The following is a 20,921-nucleotide window of genomic DNA, read 5'->3' on the forward strand; positions in this document are numbered from 1 at the left end:
TCATTAGGGAGTTATACACAGTAATTTGATTTATTATAAGCTTTGTCATAAGAAAAGCGTCTTCAGATTGGAAAAAATATTTCACGGAATTATTACTGTTGGTAACATTCATTGAATGATAGGAAGTCGGTCAATGTCATCATTGCTGAGTCAATTGTCTATGATAAAAAGTTCTTTTCCATCGTTTTCTGTCCTGAGATTCGGAGGTTAGAAACATGGTGCGTAAACTTTTTAAATTAAAATAAACTAAATAGTGCATATAGCTAATAATCAATCAAAACAAAATATCAAGTGCTTTAAATAAATAATTTACAGTGCAATGTGTAATGTTTCGGCTTGGCTCGATTCTGAAACACGCGTCACTTTGTCAAATCGAGCATGTGGCCTCATGAAAGGATGATTTCTGTTTCCAGACTCGCAAACGCCGTAATGGAGGACGGGCTAAGCACGGCCGTGGCCACGTTAAGGCGGTGAGGTGCACCAACTGCGCGCGTTGCGTGCCTAAGGACAAAGCTATCAAAAAGTTCGTGATCAGGAATATTGTCGAAGCGGCTGCCGTCAGGGATATCAACGAAGCTTCCGTATATGCATGTAAGTAGCTCACTTTGATAACTATGTTTGTAAGAAAATTAACGCTATAAGTGAGGTAACCTATCACCGGTTTATCAGTTGAAGCTTACAACTTCACTGGTGGTGAACACAACCTCTTCAGATCAACCTGTCGTGGTTACCGGTTGTTTATAACGAAATCCTTTAGAAATGTGTTATTTATTTACATTTGCAAAATTTCTTTAAAGAGCATCAAATATCTCCTATCATAACAAGTATTCTCTCCATATCTCTTCTAAAACAATGCTCAAATTGACATCTCATAAATACCATGTGTTATTTTTAGTATCTTCGAATTTTGCTAGAAATACAAATTTCAAATCTGTAATATGAAGTAAACAAACTCCCACTAAAATATGAATGGCTGATCCTTATTTTATTATGTTTAGCCACTTGATCATAGACTTCTCTCCCAGTGAGTTCTAGATCAGCCACTTGGAAACATCCTGCATCCAGGAATTCCTTTAATTTTGCAAAAAATAATCAATGTATTTAACAAATGTTATTTTAATCCACAGCATTCCAGCTGCCGAAGCTGTATGCAAAGCTCCACTACTGCGTCTCCTGCGCCATCCACAGCAAAGTTGTGCGCAACAGGTCTAAGAAGGACAGGAGAATCCGCACACCACCCAAGAGCACCTTCCCCAGGGACATGCAGCGCCCACAGAATGTGCAAAGGAAGTGAAGTGATTTACAATAAATTTTAAGAAAACCCATGTTATTGTTTCTTTGATAATTTACCTGGAACCACCTTGTACATACAGTAAAGATATTATTATCTTCATTTTAGGCAACAATAATAGAATACTACAAGTCTTAGATTAAAATACCAATCTCTACTCAATCAATAATTTTATTTTTGAATTGAATTAACTAAGAGTTGGTAAATTCAGTATTTACTTGTCCAATACAAGAACAGAACACATTAGCCTGTCGCCTAGCAACTGTGTAGTAAAACAGTCAGACTACAATTATTGAATACTAGCACCTGTCTTGCAATGGTGTAGCCCAACAAACGTTAACTTTTGTAAATTAATAACTTATTAGGTATCATATTACATAGTAAAAGTATCAATCTGGTTGTATAGCTGCCTATTCAAAAGAAAATTATAATTATCTGCCATTGTTGTGAAAGTAGGCAGAAACTACAGTGTCATATTTCCTTAGTTTTCATCATATTAATGCATCTGATCAAGAGCCACATTTATAGGAACGACTCGTACAAACATTGCGTCTAAAGCAGCCAAGTGACTATGCTTATGATGTAAAAGAAAGTCATCCCTAGTTTTGCCTCATAAAAATAGAAACTTACTGTATAAGTGTATAATCTATGATAGAAACCGATCAGCACTCAGCAGGTGATTCCGTCGCCAAACTGGGTATATATTGTGCAACCTAGCTGACATTAGAATGGAATGATATCCTCTATACTGATTTGACAAGTCTAAAAATCTGCCCCTGGCTATCTATCTATACTGCATGATAGGATAGGCGATGTAACTGCTGGTGGCATATCATACTTACTGTATTTACAACAGATATTCAACATGGCACAGAATAACCTAGGTGAATAAATTAGGGTACACTGGAACCTACCATTTATCAATATTTAACTGGATCAGTAAATAAAACACAACATTAAAATAATGTACCAATCTATACTGTCATTGATAATAAAAACACTTAAAAATGAAACTTAATGAATAGGGATAAAACTTAAATTAGTTTTCATAATCATCATCTTCACGCTTTCGCTTTTGAGGTCCTTCATCCAACTCCATCTTGACAGACGTGTGTGCTGATGGGCCGGCTGTTACTCTCACTGCCGGTTTTGCTACAACCTGGAACAAAATACACATTGATCAATATTTAATCACTATTTTAGTTGGCAGTAAAGAAGGGACAGTATTAGAAGAGACTTAAAACAAGCAAAATCAGAAGAATTTAATTAAATAATTGAGTAATTATAACTCGCATTTGCTAACTAAATAATTAAAATTCTATTATATTCCATTTATAAAAAACAACTGTATTTTGGACAGGATAAATGATAATAAAACTGTTACAGTAATGATAATCCCACCCAAAACATAAATGTGAAAGGCTGCCAAGTTCGATAATATTGGAATGCTTCGCCTATAAAAGAAGTGAGATCTAAATAAGTACCAAGTTCCATACAGACCTCAGTTAAAAATGATATAACAAGTTGGCAAGTTTTCACACACTTTGTTATAAACCTACTAAACGCAATGAGTCAAATATATAATTTTCTATTAAAACTTGCCAAGTTATATCATTTTTATTTTGAATTTACACCTTCATTATTTTTAAAACCGACTCACACTTGGCCATTTTCAGATTTTTTCCTTTACCTTGACCTAAAGACCTACCTCCATGCCAAATTTCAAGTCAATACGACCATTGGAAGTGGTCTAGGTTTTTGATGAGTGAGTGAGTCAGTCAGTCAGTCAGTGAGTGTATAGTAAAAATAGCGATTTTCTGACGTCGATATCTCAATACCTACAATAGGTACATTTATGAAATTTTGTATTTTAGATAAGCAAGTAGATCTCGACAGATACTAGAAATTTCATATGCGTAGATAAAATAGATTTTGAGTTATAGGTGGGTCGAACTTGGCCCGAAATGGTTCCTGTAATATAACCCACGGCCGGTGTGTCGGTTTTTTGCTCGAACTTGGCGGACACACTGCCGTGTGTCTAGATTTAAACCTGGTTGATGATAATCAGCCTTTTAGCAACCAAGTGTTATAGAAATAATTATAAATGGTATAGATACAATAAAGAATTTATGTCTGAACTATCTTTAATTTTCAGTATTGACTGGAAATGTTCTTACCTTAGTACCAGATGTGAATTTGAGGACAGGTTTAGGAACTACAGTAGGTTTGGGGGTAGCCACATTGACAATAGCACCCGGAGGTCTCTTCACCACCACATTCTGTGTGGGTGGGGGCTTGGAACTGGTGACTGTCTTCAGTGAAGGCACAGCTGAGATGGTGGGTTTGGGTGCAGCTTTCTTGACAGCGGGCTTGAGGCGATAGTTGCAGGCAGACAGGCAATAACTGGAATGTTTAAAACATGATGGTTACTACTAGTCATAACTTCTTGTGTTCCATGTATTCTCTTTCAAAATTTGTTGTGAATTCCTGCTGCTATTTTATTCAATGTTGAATAATTGGAACTTGCAGTCCCATCTACTAACTTTTAATACCAAACTATGCTGCATTACTTTTAATAAAGATTGAAAACTCAATTGAAGATAATTAAAAGGAGATCAGTTCTCATGGGACGAGAGATGTCAGGTTATGTATGTTTGAGATAAATAGATAATAAGAGATTGAGTCAATATGATGGAATACACAACTTACCGATCTGGCGGCAACCGCAACCCACAGTGGGGCTTGATCATTGGCAGAGGATTAACATTCTTCACTCTAGATATCTCTAGCAATACTTCTCTCGGAGGAGGACTCGTAAACGACTTGTCCAACTGCATCTGTACTGCCAGGCGAACATCGTCCAGATCTATAGTCTTCTTCTTGGCGTGGGTAGCAAATACCCGTGCGTCGTCTAATACAGACGTAACGTACCGGTAAGTAAATTCTAGGAGCTGGTTGACGACTCTAGGCTCATAGTCTGTGATGCCGACCTCCTTCATAATCGACATAATAACTTGAGCATCTTTGGGAATGTGTTTTGCTTGGACATTCACTTTAGATTTTTCTTTTTCCGACATTTTTTGTTTATTGTTTGACTATACAACACTTAGTTTAATTAAGTACCACTTAAAATTAAGATTTAATATATTTTTTTAAGTTCATAATATTGTATGTACTATTATTTACGTTTTTTTATCTGCGAGTAAAGAACAACCTGCAGATTGCACTTTTGTTTGACAACTGGCTGCTGGGCGACATTTTGTTTTGCTTTGCATGACTTGTGTCAAGTTAACTGACGTGAAATGTCACGTTCAGAAATTGTATGATTTTCCAAAGACAAAGATAGAAGAAATATTTATCTATCAAAATTCGAACCTTATATCTACATCTACACTAATCTACACTAATATTATAAAGAGGAAAACTTTGTTTGTTTGTTTGTTTGGTTATAACGAATAGGCTCAAAAACTACTGGACCGATTTTAAAAATTCTTTCACCATTCGAAAGCTACATTATCCACGAGTAACATAGGCTATATTTTATTTTGGAAAAAAATAGGGTTCCGTGAGATATTTGGATTTTTCGGACACAAACTGAAAAAAACAACCAAAGAAGTTACTTATTTTGCGTACGCTGCCTAAACTACAAAAGATAGAACCATAAAATGTTAAAGTTAATTGTAGATCTTATAAATATCTACAAAAAAGTCCGCGACACACTATACCTATCTATGTCGAGTGAGGCACAACAACCACATTTTTATTTAAAAATCTAGATGTATTTTTTTGGACTACATTTAAACGCGTTTATTTTACTCATGCTATTAATCCTTATCAAAATAAATTATTTCATCAATAAGTACAGTTTATGTTGATAATATTTGGTCTTTGAATGATTAAAATTGGACGTTTGGTTTTGAAGTTGTGGTCAAATTAAAATATTACGATTTCTGCTCCACGGCCCGTTGCGAAGTGGACGTCGCCAAGGCCAGAGGGTGCGCGTGCGGGAGTGGGGTGTTTAGATCTATGAGTAAGGTACCCGCGAGGCTCATATTTAATATTATAAATGCGAAAGTAACTCTGTCTGTCTGTCTGTTACGCTTACGCCGTTACGCCTAAACCAGTAAACCGAACATTTTGATGAAATTTGGTACAGAGATAGAATAAACAACATAGACTACTTTTTATTGCAAAAAAATAGGAGAGTGGGTAAATAGGGGATGAATGGTCATATGGAAATTCGCCATTTTTAAAACTGTAACATAGGGGAGAGTGGGTAAAAATAGGGGATGAATGATCGTATGGAAATTCGTCATTTTTAAAGTTGTAACAGTGAAACTTTGTATTTAGACACTTAATGGGGAACGAAAGAACATAGGCTTACCTATAGCGAATAAAAAGGGTAGAAGGCGTTTTAATTTTGACCACCAACCACGCGGACGAAGTCGCGGGCAAAAGCTAGTCTAAGAATATAATTAAAAAGTGTTTTTATTTCTGTTTGTACCTTTTTTTTTTTTTATTCGACAAAGACTAATGCTTGACTACAATCCCACCTGATGGTTATTTATACAAATAAAATCAATCTACTTATTACCTTTCCCGAAAATCATTCAAGTGATAGATAACACAAAATTATTATAAACACCACTGTTTGAAATATGATTAATAAAATCAAATCACAGATTATTTTACACGATTAGTTAAGTATCTCAAAATCCTTTGGCGTCAGCGATTGAAGACGAAAGCAAAACGTTTCGCAACTTAACGATCAGTATGTGCAACATCTATCAGTCAATCACGCAAAATGCTTACCCATGTTTTGTATACTAAATTGTTTCAATTTTGATTCCTGGGTATGTACCTATAGTCATTCCGGAGCTGCTGACAACGTAAAAGTTTACCGGGGCTCCGGCTCAAAGTAGGAAAAGGAACGGGGTGATTTTATGTGGTCAGGTTAAAGTAAACTTACTCTTCTATAAAGGTAAGAAGTGGAAGGTTCAGTTTAAGGTTTTCCAATCTCACGTTTGAAGAAGAAATAAATACACGTGATATTTTATTGATAAATAAATCAAACACACTGTATATAATAACCATTTCGATTTTATTCAGTTAAAATATGAAATAACTTACGTGTACAGTAAAAATAAGTTGTTTTTAGATAGTCATTGAAGTGTTTAACTCAAGTATGTATATCGCTACAAGCCGCGCGGCTCGCGTCCCAACTGGCGACTACCTAAACACCTTGTTCACCAAGTGTACTAAAATACATTCTAATGATTATATTATTGTAATTTGTAATAGGTACATTAACATATAAATGGACAATTTGGACGTACAGTTGTGGTATTTATTTACTATAGTGATAAACAGAATGATCTAAGGTTACATAGCGTGGTTACTTCACTTTCGTTCCATACATAGTAAGTGTTAATATTTACAGACTTTACACTACACCTAAATAGTTAATATTATTGTATACTCTCGCAAATTTATTATAATTTCTTTATTTTACTTCATTTCAAAACCATCATCGTTTGTTCTCAATATTTTTGCCAACAAGTCCTTCTTTGCTTTTGTTTACCATTGTCAAGGAAGTCAAACTTTAATAAAATGTACAAACTCCCACTGTCACGATTACAATACCAAATGACAGTCCATTACAGACCTAAGTATATTGCATGGAAGTCACACATACACGAGGGTGGCAAAATTGACAATAGCGACGAAAAATATATTTTTATTTAACTCTTTATAACCATGAATCCTTATAACGTTATGGAACAAAAGTAAAGCAACATTTGAATCGACCGAGCGATCAATGCATCATTCATGAACATGTCACAAATAAAATCCGTAGTCCGTGATATGTCTCGAGGCGAACTAATTAAAACAATGAACAGTGATGTATGACCGCTCACGAAGGAGAATACAAAACGATGTATTATTGCTTTCGTACTATCAATTTTAACGATTATATAAAATGATGCGCGCATCACAAACATGTTACCGTCCTGTTCTATAGCTAATAAATTGTGCTATTTGCTGAAACCATCCGTTAGACTATCATCATTCTTTATTATCCTTATTTATAATTATATCACCTAGTGAGGTTTCAAACAATAACCTACGAATCCCTCACACGTTAAGCCTTTCATGAAGAGGGGACTAATCACGTCATGTTCGCATCGATACAGATGCCTGTCCTAGTGGAGCCCTATATGTAATATGTGTGAGTCGTGAACTACTCCGCGACTCCATTACACACTAACGAGACTTATATGTTTCTACAAAGCGAACGTTTCGAGGCAAGTATCAACGTATTTATTCACTTATGTTAACTATTTCCCGCGAACTGGGAGTAACAACGTCAATACATAGCGGGCTGCGCGTGCGCACCCGGCCGCGTACTTGTATATCATGGTATAACTATGTGTGTGAGAACTCGATGTGTTTACGTATTTCGGTTTCAGTTCTCTCCAGCAACGTGTGAGGTGACCTATATGAGACTAATTAGGTAGAAATGTACTTAATGATCTACTCTCGTACACTCAATACAATATTATCAACAACGTAACTAGGACCTACTTACGAAAAATCTATGAACATCACAAAATCCCGAGTAACTATCAGACGATGTGTATGGCTAAGAAACAAATTATATAATACACGATCATTAATCACTCACTATTTGTTTCACAATTGCAAATTCTTACAAAGTCACTATAGTACCCGCGCACTCGAGTACACGAGTACACGAGTACACGAAGTACACGAGTACAGGGGTATACCTATGGCAATAACGATGTCAATGGCACTGTACTTATAATTCGTTTAGAAATTCTTCGAGTTATTGGCAAAATGGGATACGAAAAGAAATTTGCAATAGTGATCATTTAATTATAATAATATTAAAATATAATAAAAATTAATAATTGCACAATTAAATTGAACATAATATATTACAATAAAATAGTATAAGCTCAACTCTTTATCATTAATAATTATGAATACGTCGTACACATTATATTAAAACATAAAACAGAAATTCATCGATAAAATATTGCATCTTCGAACTGGGAATCACTTAAGTAATTTATCCATTAATGTATTTCATTACAAAAATATTCAAACATATCAAAGTCAGTCCGTACGCAGGAAATCACCAACTTTTTGTATTTGCAGTTCGCAAAAGGCACTCCATGCAAATGAATTGTCCAAAGTCGTGAGATACAGATGTGGCGCGTGGAACCGAGCATTCAAACTGTTGAGCTTATCTTAGAAGCGTCCCATACTGGTAAATTATAATTACAGCTTACCTCTATTTATATCATAAGAAACAGGAAGAAACTACAAATAGACAAGTCCATAACGGGTTTTAAAATAATACAAACAAACCAGTACATAATAGAGTACAAATTACTTCAGCTACGCTACGGGTTATCTCTGTTATGCTGCCTAAGTTATATCGTAACGTCTGCGACATTCACAATGAACGAGTCAAATGCTTGCCCTATAGTTTGCACTGTATCATTCCGTCGAGTATTGCACATAACATTCCACGATAAATATATACATCAGTTATTGTGTGTCGGCACTAGTATCTGCCCGCCGCGCCGACAGTATCGCCGGAACACTGTGCACTGCGGATGGGATTGTCCTTGCACTGTGTTCCTCGATTAGATCTCGGCGGTCAGCTCTGCTGGAGCCTGGAAACATTACAAACCGTATATAATAGATATCTCTACTTACAGAATAACATTGTAAATATTGTAAAGTGTAGAAAAGTAAATTGTGACGTCTCTCTGGTTTTTAAAATAAGTTCTAAAATAATTACCTCGTAATTAATAGTTTTTATTCCTTATTTTTTTGGTATTTTTAAGTTGTAAATAATGTGTTAGTTTAGATTAATAATTATTCCTAGCTACTTAATTCTATGAAATAATAAAAAATAAACAATGAACTTTAATATTAATATTACACATTAAGTTGTGGAAAGAGAAAGTTTTTTTTTTCTTTTCAATCATTATAGGAGTCGCGGGGAATACCTGAATAGTTTTAACTTAACATAATTATGAGCAGTATACGCGGTGATTTGCTCTTTCATAGATGTGCAATATTAACTGTCGTGTAGTGTATAGTGTGGGTACCTATGTGGTGAGCGCGGGCTGCGCGTGGTCGGGCGGGGGCTGGTGCGGCGCGGGCGGCGGCGGCGCGGAGTACTCCACCACCTCCTGGTAGATGAGCTGCTTCCACTGCTCCACCGTGTGCTCGCGCTCGTCCACCGAGTGGTCGTACGACGCCGGCGCAGGCTGGACCAACACATACATTATGAAGACGGTAATAATCACACAGAATTCCTAAAGGTAGGCAATCAGCGTTGCATATGGACAACCGCAACACCAAAAAAGTTGCCGGCTTTTTAGTTTGGGTAGATAAAGTTTCCAGTAACCTCAGTCACATTCATTCAGGCGAAACATAACGTTTACGTAATGTCACTTTGGTTTTCTGTGGGGCAAGATTCCGTTCGAGCCGGCTAAATGCTCCGGTATAAAGCATGGTACTACATACGTACATAACCTCACGTCTGTCTCCCATGGGGGTAGGCAGGGACAATGGAACGCCAATTGCCACGGTTCTTACACGCATTTTACTTTTAGGTAATTTTTTAATACCATAATATAATCGACAAACAAGGACTCACCGCGTTAACCTCTCCCTCGTCGTACCAGACGTTGATGTAAGGATGCAACAAAGCCTCGTCCACGGAGATGCGACGCTCGGGGTCAATGACCAGCATGCGCGAGAGCAAGTCCCGCGCCTGCGACGCCTGCGCAACCAAAGGGAAGAGTTCGACTAGCAATATGTCGCGGGATACACAATATTACATCTATTATACAAGATAAATAAAGTAAAAGGGTTATGTCTACGTCTTAATTACTTCCATGTTATGTATGACTGTGGATTTTTATATTCAGAGAAGAAAAGAGTACGAATGGGGCATGTGGATGGACCTCCAAATTAGTTTATTTACCAACTAAATAAGTTTCACTATTCTAAATCTGTATAAATCATAAGCTATTGATGAAATATGATGGAATAAAATTTAGAGAATATATAAATGTACTAGGGAGACATGTAGTGCGAGTGGTATATGTCAGAGGAAAGAGTTACCTTGAGCCGGTTGTGCTCGTTGCTGTCGCTGGGGAAGAGTATGTCGGGGAAGAGCCGCTCGAAGCTGTAGCCGGTGTACCGCGGCCGGTTCTCCACGTAGTTGCGCACCGTCGGCTGCAGCCGCGCCATGAACGCCGCCGACGGAGTGCCCAGTTGCTCTGCGAATCAGATATAATCATAATTATTTAATAAGTATGGAGTTTCTTGCTCGTTCTTCTCCATTCGAAACAACACTTTGGAACGAGCGCCTAGCTTCACTGACGGACAATTCAATTTGACGTTTCAAAAGTGCCTAATTTAGGATTCATTGAAATAAATGCTTTGACTTTATAATTAAACATATTTTTGGTTCGTCGAATTAAAGGATAATGCTACGATGGTCTATTCATACTTTAGAACATCGACTAAAGTTTAATTGTTACAGAAGGTGCTATAAAGAATCAGTGCCGGCGTAAGGGCCACTGACACCCCGGGCGAAAATATTGTGGCGCCCACTTGTAGGGAAGCAATATCAAGTGTTAGTAGTAGTTTTTCATTTTATTGGTGCCCCCAGACTTTGTCGCCCTGGGCCATCGGCCCATGTCGCCCCAAACCCCGGCACTGTAAAGAATATTACACAAAGTATAGTTACGATGAATAAAACAGTGACTGACCAATAATCTTGTTCCACTGGTCGATGTGGTCGGTGCCGGGGAAGAGCACGCCGCCGCGGATCATCTCGCCCATGATGCAGCCCACCGACCAGATGTCCACGTTCTCCGTGTACCCCATGCCCAGGATCACCTGAACACAGAACAGTCAGTCAGTTACGTAAAATAGGCCTTGTTTTTTAATCAACGCCGCCCTTGAACACTCACAACTTCAGAAACGTGCCGTTTTGAAAGACAATGGTTAAGCAATGCTGCTGTTTCGTTATGTGCTGTACGAAGTGCATGTAATGGCAAACCTCTCTTAAGTCTTTAACTGCCAATAGAAAACTGTTGAAGGCAAATCCTCCGCTAACGTCGGTCACCGGTGACCTCCGCGGCTTTCAATGTGTTAAGTAGAGGTCGAAGGACCAGCAGAGAATGATCACGGTCTGTAGATGTGGACGATGTAGGGTCTAAATCAAGATGGTGGTGTTACCTCTGGCGCGCGGTAGTATCTGGTGACGACGTAGGGCGTCATCATGAAGGTGGTGCCGGCGGTGCGCGCCAGACCGAAGTCCAAGATCTTCAGCGTGCAGTCGCTCTTCACTACTATGTTGGACGGCTTTAGATCCTGCAATGTACAACACATTTATTAGAAAACATGTAAATATTGTAAATACATGAACATAGTCACTTTTTAGTTTTATTCTAGTCCGAATCTTGTTTTATAAATATGAGTTAAATAAATGAAAAAAAAGACAAAAAATATTTTCTTTAATGCTCTGTTAAATTATGTAGAAGTGCAAATTACGGTTGTTGGTTTCGTATCTCAATGGGGCCAGTCGCCATCTCCGACTAAATTGTAGAATTTATGAAATAACATAAAATTATGACCGCTGTACTGGAGACTACAGATCCGATTAGTGGTAGGTGCACGGAAGTGAGACTGCCAGTTAATTTCCCAAATTGTGCAAAGTATTAAATTATTAAAAGGTAATCAAACACTCACCCGATGTATAATTCCAGCGAGATGCAAATGCTTGATGCCGCAGAGCATCTGGTAGAGCAGGTAGCTCATCCTCTCGTGGTCCAGGTCCATCTGTATCACCTGGCAGAGGTTGGCGTCCATCAGCTCCATCACCAGGTACACGTCCTGGAACTCCTCCAGGCTCTTTTGCGGCGTGAACGCATTTAGAAGACCGATTATCTGCAAATGTGTAAGTTAGAAGAATTATTGAGAGCAGTAAAGCAGTCATATGAAGGAGAGGATTGATAGAATATTTTAAAAAAGTTATTCCGCAATTCGATTTTTGTATGGTAAGATGAATGGTAATCGTAAGAATCCTGCTGAGTGTTATAGTAACTCATAGTTTTTAGTTAAGATAAACCCAGAAGAATGGGATACGCACAAAAGAAGAATATTATCTGTAAGATAATAATGTATTCTCTTTGGCTCTACGTACATAAGTTATTTGTTTATTATATTACTTACATTTTTATGATTGACGAGTTTCATAAGTTTGAATTCGCGGTACGCCCGCTTCGCATGTGTCACATTTTGAAATGGCCGAGATAGCTTCTTGATGGCGACATTCTGTTGTGTCACCGTGTCATATGCGGCGCTGGAACCAAACAATATAACAATTCCATAAAGCGAGCAAGTAATGGATTGCAAAGTAAAGAAAATGACGTCTTTTTTGTCTCATGGAAACCAAACATTGAGAGTACAAGCGAGAATTTGAACAACCCATGATGCATGAAGCCAGGCAAGTAACGTGTAGTCACTTTACTGCAGTTACTGTTTGTTAGTTCTAACCGCCATGTTAGTCTTGCAGTTAGACACAATGTTTCAACTGATATTTGGATGGATAAACACAGAGTTAATATTAGTATCCAATACGCAAAGTTGTTAATACTTGTTAATTCAGTTTATTTCCAAGTTAAATCTTAAAAGAGACCAAATTGGAATTTTATTTGCCACAATGAAGTGATGGACCCGCCCCGTGAACGACAAAAACACAAAACCAAACCACCAAATGAACAAAATATACAAATGAAACCGTGAAAATGAATAATTCAAGTAAATCACATTTCCTATTCAGAGTTTATTGAGTGAATTTATTCAAATACCTCCTTTAATATGAAATGATTCGAGATTATTTGATTTGTGGCGCTTGGTGAGTGAACTCAGGAGCTTGCAGCTCCGGTGACGCTGTTCGTCACAACCTAAACAAACTAGACATACACATCTATCTGGAAACTAAAATCGGTAATCCAGAACGCTTATACTTTATCTAATGTTCTGGGATTTCCATAGAGTAAACTGTAAACGGTGGTTTGTCGCCGTCAGACCGCGCAGAATCGAAACAATTTTACAAAGATCGTAACAATTTTTGGATGTTGGTGGTGATAATCTGAATTTGGAATGAGCACGAGTCTCAGCCAGGTACAGCACAATACACAGCTGGAACCGTGAATATTAGTATTAATCCTAAAACCAAAGCAGACGAAAACATTGAAAGCGGCGGCCATGTTTGCAAGATGGCGCCCGGTCTTACCACACCATCCCTTGCGCGCCCGCGCCGCGGCTCACTAGCTCAGTGTACCGCGTCGGTATCGTGAACACACTGTCACCGAGTGTGACTGAGTAAAACTGAACCATCTCTAACGGCTAACGTACACTACTGGATCAGCTATAAAAGAAACATTTATTACATTGGTGACTGTGGGCGTAGCCAGGCTGGGGCGAACGTTTCTGTTTGGGCACAGAAGTAAGTAAGCCATTGATACATTTCACATTGCTTAAATTGAAGGAAAAGGCCAAAATAATGGAAGAGAATATAAAGATATTTAAAGCTCAGGAAGAAAAGTGATAATAAGTACTGGCTATGCCCACATCGATAAGCCACTACAGTGCATGTTCTATATTACTTTGTGTGTGGTGTGCAACGCATGCGTGTGCGTGCGAATACGGATGCAGTACCTAGACGTGTATTTACAGGAGTCGCGTATGTGTTAGTTAAAGGTGTAGAAGATTATTGTTTTGATTCTTTAAGTTAAGTAAATGTGTGTACCTAACTCAACAAGTGTTATCAATTCATAAATGTAATTTTGTATAACAATAATAGTTAAGCGATATTTTTTCTACCAATTTCATATTTTCCTGTAAAATAAAAAGATAATGCGTATACTAATTAATACATAATTTTTGCATGCTCATGTTTGTAGAACAAAGCAAAGGAGTAAGACAAATCCCGTATTCGAAGGTAATATACAATGATAGTATGAAGCAGAGTATTTGAGTGTTTCGTACAAATGTATAATTAATTAGCAATAATCGAGAGTGCGCAAACATCATATTATGTTGCGTGAGTGCCAGGGAGGAGGGAATGAAATAATTATACCGTGAAGTTGTCAGTTCACGAGTATGAGTGATGTTTAGCCCTTTAATTAGAAAACTTAGGACCCTCGTGCTCCGTGCGTCTTCGGGAAATTTTCTCGAATTTCCCAACTTTACTACAACTGCCAATCTTGCCAAGATTTCTTGAGAAATCAACTTGAGATTCGCAAGGACAGTTTATCCGTACATATAATTTAGTAGAGCACTAAAACCGCCACGGAGAATGCTCCACAGAGCTCTCAGCTGTGAATTATACAGAAATGCCAACCCACCATTAAGGTGGATACTTTTCTGTTCGTAAAACTTTGACAGAATAATTATAACGATAACTTTATTACCGCTGTTCTGATTAAAATTTGTTCTTCGTGTAGAATAAATAATCTACTTTAAAAGATTTTCCTGGTTAATTCATATACAGAGATCCTTAGAGGGTTGAGGAAGGCGGCCGTTCGACCAAGTTGGATAAAAGTCAGGACAAAGAAGTTTATGCGGACTAAATAAATCTAAAAGAGATAGACATATATGAGTGATGATGGGTATGAAAGAGACTTACCATACTATTCCCTGTGCTCCGGATCCGATGGGCTTCAAGTTCTGGTAGCGCTTGAGTATGGTGAAGCGTGTGTCGCCGACCTCAACGGTGTAGAAGTGTGGGTGGCGCGGCGGGGCCGACATGGCGGAGGCAGGTAGCGCCGCGTGGGGCATCGACCACCCCTACCTGGAGACAACAGATGTCCTTCTCTATAACTAAGTGGTATGGTGGATAAGTGTGGGAGAGCCATGCTTCGGCACGAATGGGCCGGCTTGACCGGAGTAATACCACGGCCTCACAGAAAACCGACGTGAAACAACGCTTCCGTTGTGTGAGTGAGGTTACCGGAGGCCCAATTCCCCCCTTCCCAATCTTCCCCATCGCCATTCCCGAATAACAACCCTTAAATTCCTAACTCCCAAAAAGCCGGTAACGCACTTGTAAAGCCTCTGGTGTTTCAAGTGTCCATGGGCGGCGGCGATTGCTTACCATCAGGTAATACGTCAGCTCGATTACCGGCATGTCTCAAAAAAAAACTGCTTTACATTGCAAATGAGATTAACTGAACTTGACTTTGTGACGTTTAGGAAAATTTAAGAAAAATGGCGTTAACACGACGTGAATCAGACAGGCGTCGGAATTAAAACCTGTTTCTTGATAGTCGTGCCTGCAAACTTAGGATTAATATCATTCCTCTATATTACATTGAAAATAAGAGAATAGAAGATGTTCTATTCTGTTATTCAATACTTGTAGTAGTAGAGTGTATTAGATATAAAACACTTACTCTTGAACAATTGCTTAGGATAACTCCAAGAGAGAGAAAGACGTAACTTCTAGAAATTGAATATCTCCCTATTTTTACATAAAACAGTGAAAATGCGAGTGCGGTGTAATTATCCGTGAATAATTTATGGCAGTGCCCAAAGCTGCATGTCATACCCTTTTCACCGAGTACGGGGCACCGAATTCTTTAATTCTTTTAGGTTGTACCTCTAGGGAGCGGGGTTTTAAAGCATAAATATGTTTTTACAGAAGGGGAGGACAAATTGATAAAAGAATCGATTGGGAATACAGTTCCCTTGTATATAATATGTAGCTTTTCGCAATATGGGGATATAAATAATTGATTTCTGAAGCGATATCTGACACGCTTGTATAGTGCACATCAAAGGCTCACTTGCTTATTAAAGTTTTAACACCCTGTAGACAAGAGTATTGCAAGTGGTAGGGGGTGTTTCAAGTGCTTCGTGAAGCAAATATTGGTTCAAAGCTTTGTTTATAAGTGGGATGTACTCTGTTTATAAGTAGCTTCCAACAAAATACTTTATTATATTAGAATGCACATAATTAATAGTTGTGTAACAAGATTATTTAACATGATGAAGATTTTTAGTACTTAGTTATAGACAAGAAATTTTACTTCGCTCGGCCTGGGAATCAACCCCGAGCCTAACCTCTTGGTCACTGAAATAGATTTATATCAGTTTAGTTGAATAAACTTACTTTTCGTGAATGTGTGTACAGAGTGCGCAGGCGCAGTCCATATATTGCGCGCGCGTCTTGTCCACAGCGGCGGCGCACACGGCTTCACTCACTCAGAGGACTCGCGGAGGTTGGGAGGCAGGACTATTACGTCTGTGGACAAAGAACATGCAAGTTAAATAAAAAATATCTCTAAGTAATAAGGGAAAGGTTGCTTTGTGTATTAGTGAGTAATGATAGTACACTCTAGGACACCCGCTACACAAGAGAAGATGCAGTTACTACTGGACATAGATATCTTCATAAGCACACAATTGATTTCTATTATTACGATATACCAGGCATCATTTCGGACTGTACGAGTATAGTACTACTGAATTACCAAAGACCCAATGGGTAATACTTGCTGAGCACGTGAAGTCAAAGTCTTCACAAAGTCAAATTTATTCCAATTAAATCATGAAGGTACTTGTGCAAAGTCAATAAATAAAGATATAAAAAATTGTCTGTCAGTCAGTCTGTGTGTCAGTGAAGCTGTAGATCTACTTAATAACCACTAGCCAAGTAGCCAGCTCTTTGACCGCCCACAAAACATGTAAAGGTGAAACTTTTCCATCACGCTTCAATGGATTTAAGTGTTAAACTTAAATTTTTCTGCCTACATAAGTAAGTATATGTTTGTAGAGGTGAGACGTTCGCTCCGCCGGTCGGAGGGTGCGCAGTGAACTGTGAACCTATTCACACGAATCTCGTGTCACTCTCGCACTAGGTCGTTGATAGATACGTACTTAGCATAGATTAAAAACGTTTTCCAAAGCCCGTAATGGTGTCTGAATACTAAACACTGCTGAGAGCTTTTAGTAATTCTATACTTTAAGGTTAAAGTGTTTCGTTTTAAATGCAAGTTGGTGTTGCTGTGGTTAAACGATTTATCTTGTTGCGTACGTAATTGTTGCTGATGAAGCAGTTTTTAAGCATTAAATAGAATTCTCTTGCTAGCAAAAGCTGCTGAAGAATAAGTGTAGTATTAGGTACATTCTTATCTAGGTACAGCTATGATAACTGTACACTCTGACTAACTTAAAACTTCCAATGTCTTCCACGGCACGCAAACTTTCTCGATGTCAAATTTCACGCTCCCCTACTACCACAATCTACTTAAAAACAAATCCAAACTTTTCACTTCACTTATTGTACAAAATCTCAGACTACAATCACATTAGTATGTAACATTATTATACAAGTAGTTTAAAGCCATAATAACCCCTGAAATGTCCGCTATACCCGACCCCTTCACGAGAAATATAAACACTTACACCCGGTTGTACGAGCAATGCAAATATCTAGACAACGGGATCCTATCGCCGATCCTGCCCCGAACACATACACAATAGCCCAAGATGTCTGTCTGTGTTTACGTTCTCGTTTATTAAGATACAACAATAGACAAGTTTAAATGAGAAATGTACATAGCTGTAAAGTTTATACGTTTGAGCGAATGACTTGGGTCTGGATTGGATACGTTTAACTTTTAGGGATGGCTTTTGTTTAGCAGTGGACGTTTGCCGAGTAAGGATGATGAACTGTACAGCAGTTATGAGTAAAGAATGCCATGCAATGTTTGTACAAATATTAATGTTTCAGTGGAAACGGTCACATAGTTTCAAAGCTTAGCTATTACATCTGCACAGCATATCTACATATCACGTCTCTGGTGCAAAATTAACGTAATGAGAACTTAAATATGTAGATAGACCTCGCACTTAATCAATGATTATTCACAGTTCAACAAAACAGTCTTACATGAGACAACTTGAGCAACTATACAATGTAAACAAGAACTCAGTGATTCTATCAAATAATAATGAAATAGAAGATCACAGCATTGTCACACATATTCACATCATTAGCGTCCCAATGTGTTTCCGCGGGCGTGAGCAGACGTGATTGTGTCGAACTAATCGCATCAGTCACCCTGCATGCACATACACACCCATCTACATATCATTTAGCTATATATATCTATACATATAATCGTAGAAAAGTGCTGTCTGTACATTGAAAATAAAAATAAAAAAAATAGCAGGGGTTATTGTTATGTCGATGTCGAACCCAAAAATGTAATTAACTTTTTTTTTGTCTGTTTGTCTGTTTGTCTGTTTGTCTGTTTGTCTGTTTGTCTGTTTGTCTGTTCGTCTGTGCGCGCTAATCTCAGAAACGGCTGATCCGAGTTGGATGCGGTTTTCACGAATATATTGTGGGATGCTTAAATTTACATTTAGTGTTTGTTTCATGTCAATCGGTTCATAAATGAAAAAGTTATGTCAAATTAAAGAATCACGTCGAACATTCTATGCTTATACCATTAATCTCCGCAACTATTTGACGGATTTGGTTGAAATTTGGTACAGATATAGTTTAGAACCTTAGAAAGGACATAGGATAGTTTTTATTTGTTTTCTATCGTTTTTATTATTAGTATTTGTTGGGTATCGGCCGAGCGCTTCGGTACTGTTGTGGAAATAGTGTACTATAAGTCGTATGATTATTTGTCTGCAGTGGTCCTGCTGTTTCGTATATTCTAAATTGGTTTCGTTGTATTTGTCTATTAAAAAGTTTATTTGTTGGGTTTTCCTGGTTAAATTATTTAACGTAGGTTTAGTTTGATATCGATTATTAGTAGTTACTGTAGTTAGTTTGTTTAATAAAATTGTAAGTCTATAATTTATAAATTAATTAGATTTAAGTCGTTTCTTTTAAATTATTTAGTTTAAGCTTGGTTTGGCTTGGTATTATAGCATTGAGGATAGGTTGTAATATAATTTCTTTTTTAATTGTTATAAATTCGTAATTCGTAGCTTTCTTTAATTCTTTAGTTTTAAGTTAGTTTTCATCTTAAGTTCGGAAAGATTATAATATTTCTTTAGTTTAAGTCCGTTTTTAAACTATTTTTTCAATGCCCTAAGTGAGTATACATCTATTAAATTCAAACGCAGAGCTCATTATGTTGATTTTTGAGGAGTTCCCTAGAATATTTTCCACATCTCATTTTTGAAGAGATCCCGCGAAATCGGGAACTATGTGGTTAAAACCAAAAATTTGCCGGAAGTCACTATTCCACACGAACGAAGTCGCGGGCTATAATAAATCTGTAGAAGGGTCAATTCTGTTCATTGAAAATATAGAAAAAATAAATAGCAGGGTGCTACTGGGTCGATACCAAACCCAAATATGTGATTATTATTTTTTTGTCTGTCTGTCTATATATGTTCAGGCATCACGTGAAAACTAACGGTTTGATTTCGATGAAACTTGGTATAATTAACTTATTATCCTGGACATAAAATAGGTTACTTTTTATCCTGGAAAAATACGTAGAAAAAAATCTTTATTTTTCAGTTTTATTCTGCTCAACAGCAGTAGCTCAATAGAGGGATCTCCTTAATTATTATGGGCCTTGCCGTATTTGGGTCCAATAGATATTTATAAGATGTCATTTTCACAGTTACTCAAAATGGAGAAATAAAACTTCCACGCGAAGACCGACATCCGCGCGGACGGAGTCGCGGGCAGAAGCTAGTTTATAATATAGGTATATATACATTAGCGATCTGGCGAGTTTGTAGCATGTAAGTCGATTCAGTGCGCAGTGAGCTGAACGCGACTGGAACGCTGACGTTTATCAAAGGATTGTAATGTCTGTATAGTTATAGAACAACGTCTTGTCTTGATTAGACTTGTCATTAATAATAATGTATACTGTTAAGGATTTTTTATACTAATTTTGTTAAAAAGAGAAGACATGACTGGACTGAGTAGTACCCCTCGATCAACGCACTTACTTAATGCGGATTACAGATTTAGGACATACTGTTTTGTGTCCAAGCTGCGGACTACCTAGCAGCTTTACCAGGGTTCCGACTCGATAAGCAGGAGTAGGAACGGGGTGGTGTTTAGTCAGTAAGAGTCTGATACTACCTCTCGCTTCGGCCTGGCGAGAAAAGTCATTGGATGATTAAAAAGAAAGAAAAAAAAGGTTTCTTCGCACCATTATTTATACCATTTGCTTCCGATCTACATAGAAATGTATCCATGTTTAATGTTGTCTTAGAAACTAGTATACAAATAAAATAATATAAGTTCGCGCGTACGTCTCGCCTCGACGGAGGTCGACTCAACTCGCTCCAATTACATAGCACTCGCTTCGTAGCACTCGACACGGTTGTGGCCACTTCACCGCGCCAGTAGCGAGGCAAGTAGCACCCGGTGCCCTCACAAATACTTTTGATACACTACCTAAACAAGGCATTGTATGTGGATACAAACAAAATTATGGTAACAAGCTAGGTTTCCTTTGATTTATTGCTATTCTATCTTCACACATTTTTATCTAACCTAAGTTCAATTTATGTT

At 37.7% G+C, this 20,921-nt stretch overlaps 4 protein-coding genes across 5 annotated transcripts in view; 2 read left to right on the forward strand and 2 right to left on the reverse strand.

The window, feature by feature from the left end:
* Positions 1-51: 51 nt before the first annotated feature.
* LOC118272100 (40S ribosomal protein S26) lies at positions 52-1,325 on the forward strand. Its single transcript, XM_035588431.2, has 3 exons — positions 52-218; positions 414-591; positions 1,128-1,325. The coding sequence occupies exons 1-3, from the start codon at positions 216-218 to the stop codon at positions 1,292-1,294; spliced, it is 348 nt and encodes a 115-aa protein (XP_035444324.1). The 5' UTR covers positions 52-215; the 3' UTR covers positions 1,295-1,325.
* A 922-nt stretch (positions 1,326-2,247) lies between these two features.
* Positions 2,248-4,556, reverse strand: LOC118271776 (transcription initiation factor TFIID subunit 9). The gene is made up of 3 exons (XM_035587982.2): positions 4,001-4,556; positions 3,469-3,694; positions 2,248-2,450 (listed from the first exon to the last, which is right to left on the reverse strand). The coding sequence occupies exons 1-3, from the start codon at positions 4,366-4,368 to the stop codon at positions 2,331-2,333; spliced, it is 714 nt and encodes a 237-aa protein (XP_035443875.1). The 5' UTR covers positions 4,369-4,556; the 3' UTR covers positions 2,248-2,330.
* Positions 4,557-6,373: 1,817 nt separating this feature from the next.
* The window catches only part of LOC118271580 (stress-activated protein kinase JNK), an 89,459-nt gene continuing 74,911 nt past the window's right edge, over positions 6,374-20,921 (reverse strand). The window contains exons 4-13 of one of the 2 annotated variants that reach the window (XM_035587660.2): positions 16,530-16,661; positions 15,045-15,209; positions 12,584-12,713; positions 12,101-12,298; positions 11,588-11,722; positions 11,116-11,245; positions 10,463-10,620; positions 9,993-10,118; positions 9,439-9,600; positions 6,374-8,997 (exon numbers count right to left, since the gene is read on the reverse strand). In XM_035587660.2, the coding sequence (XP_035443553.1) occupies positions 9,439-9,600; positions 9,993-10,118; positions 10,463-10,620; positions 11,116-11,245; positions 11,588-11,722; positions 12,101-12,298; positions 12,584-12,713; positions 15,045-15,196 (1,191 nt within the window). In that variant the 5' untranslated portion in view covers positions 15,197-15,209; positions 16,530-16,661 and the 3' untranslated portion in view covers positions 6,374-8,997. Of the gene's footprint in view, positions 8,998-9,438; positions 9,601-9,992; positions 10,119-10,462; positions 10,621-11,115; positions 11,246-11,587; positions 11,723-12,100; positions 12,299-12,583; positions 12,714-13,649; positions 13,785-15,044; positions 15,210-16,529; positions 16,662-20,921 lie in introns of those variants that run through there. The other variant, XM_035587662.2, reaches the window with a different exon arrangement.
* Positions 20,581-20,921, forward strand: part of LOC118271957 (60S ribosomal protein L34) — a 137,641-nt gene continuing 137,300 nt past the window's right edge. The window contains exon 1 of the mRNA XM_050693992.1: positions 20,581-20,584. The gene's annotated coding sequence lies outside the window, so the exon portion shown is untranslated. The remainder of the gene's footprint in view (positions 20,585-20,921) is intronic.

Source organism: Spodoptera frugiperda, chromosome 5 (assembly GCF_023101765.2).
Source record: "Spodoptera frugiperda isolate SF20-4 chromosome 5, AGI-APGP_CSIRO_Sfru_2.0, whole genome shotgun sequence".
Taxonomy (NCBI): Eukaryota; Metazoa; Arthropoda; class Insecta; order Lepidoptera; family Noctuidae; genus Spodoptera; species Spodoptera frugiperda.

Coding starts and splice junctions, on each gene's coding strand:
- LOC118271776 (XM_035587982.2), bottom strand. CDS start 4,368: ATGTCGGAAAAAGAAAAATCTAAAGTGAATGTCCAAGCAAAACACATT. Junction 3,695..4,000: donor TTGCGGTTGCCGCCAGATCG/GTAAGTTGTGTA, acceptor TAAACATTCCAG/TTATTGCCTGTCTGCCTGCA. Junction 2,451..3,468: donor AATTCACATCTGGTACTAAG/GTAAGAACATTT, acceptor ATTTTGTTCCAG/GTTGTAGCAAAACCGGCAGT.
- LOC118272100 (XM_035588431.2), top strand. Junction 592..1,127: donor CGAAGCTTCCGTATATGCAT/GTAAGTAGCTCA, acceptor TTTAATCCACAG/CATTCCAGCTGCCGAAGCTG.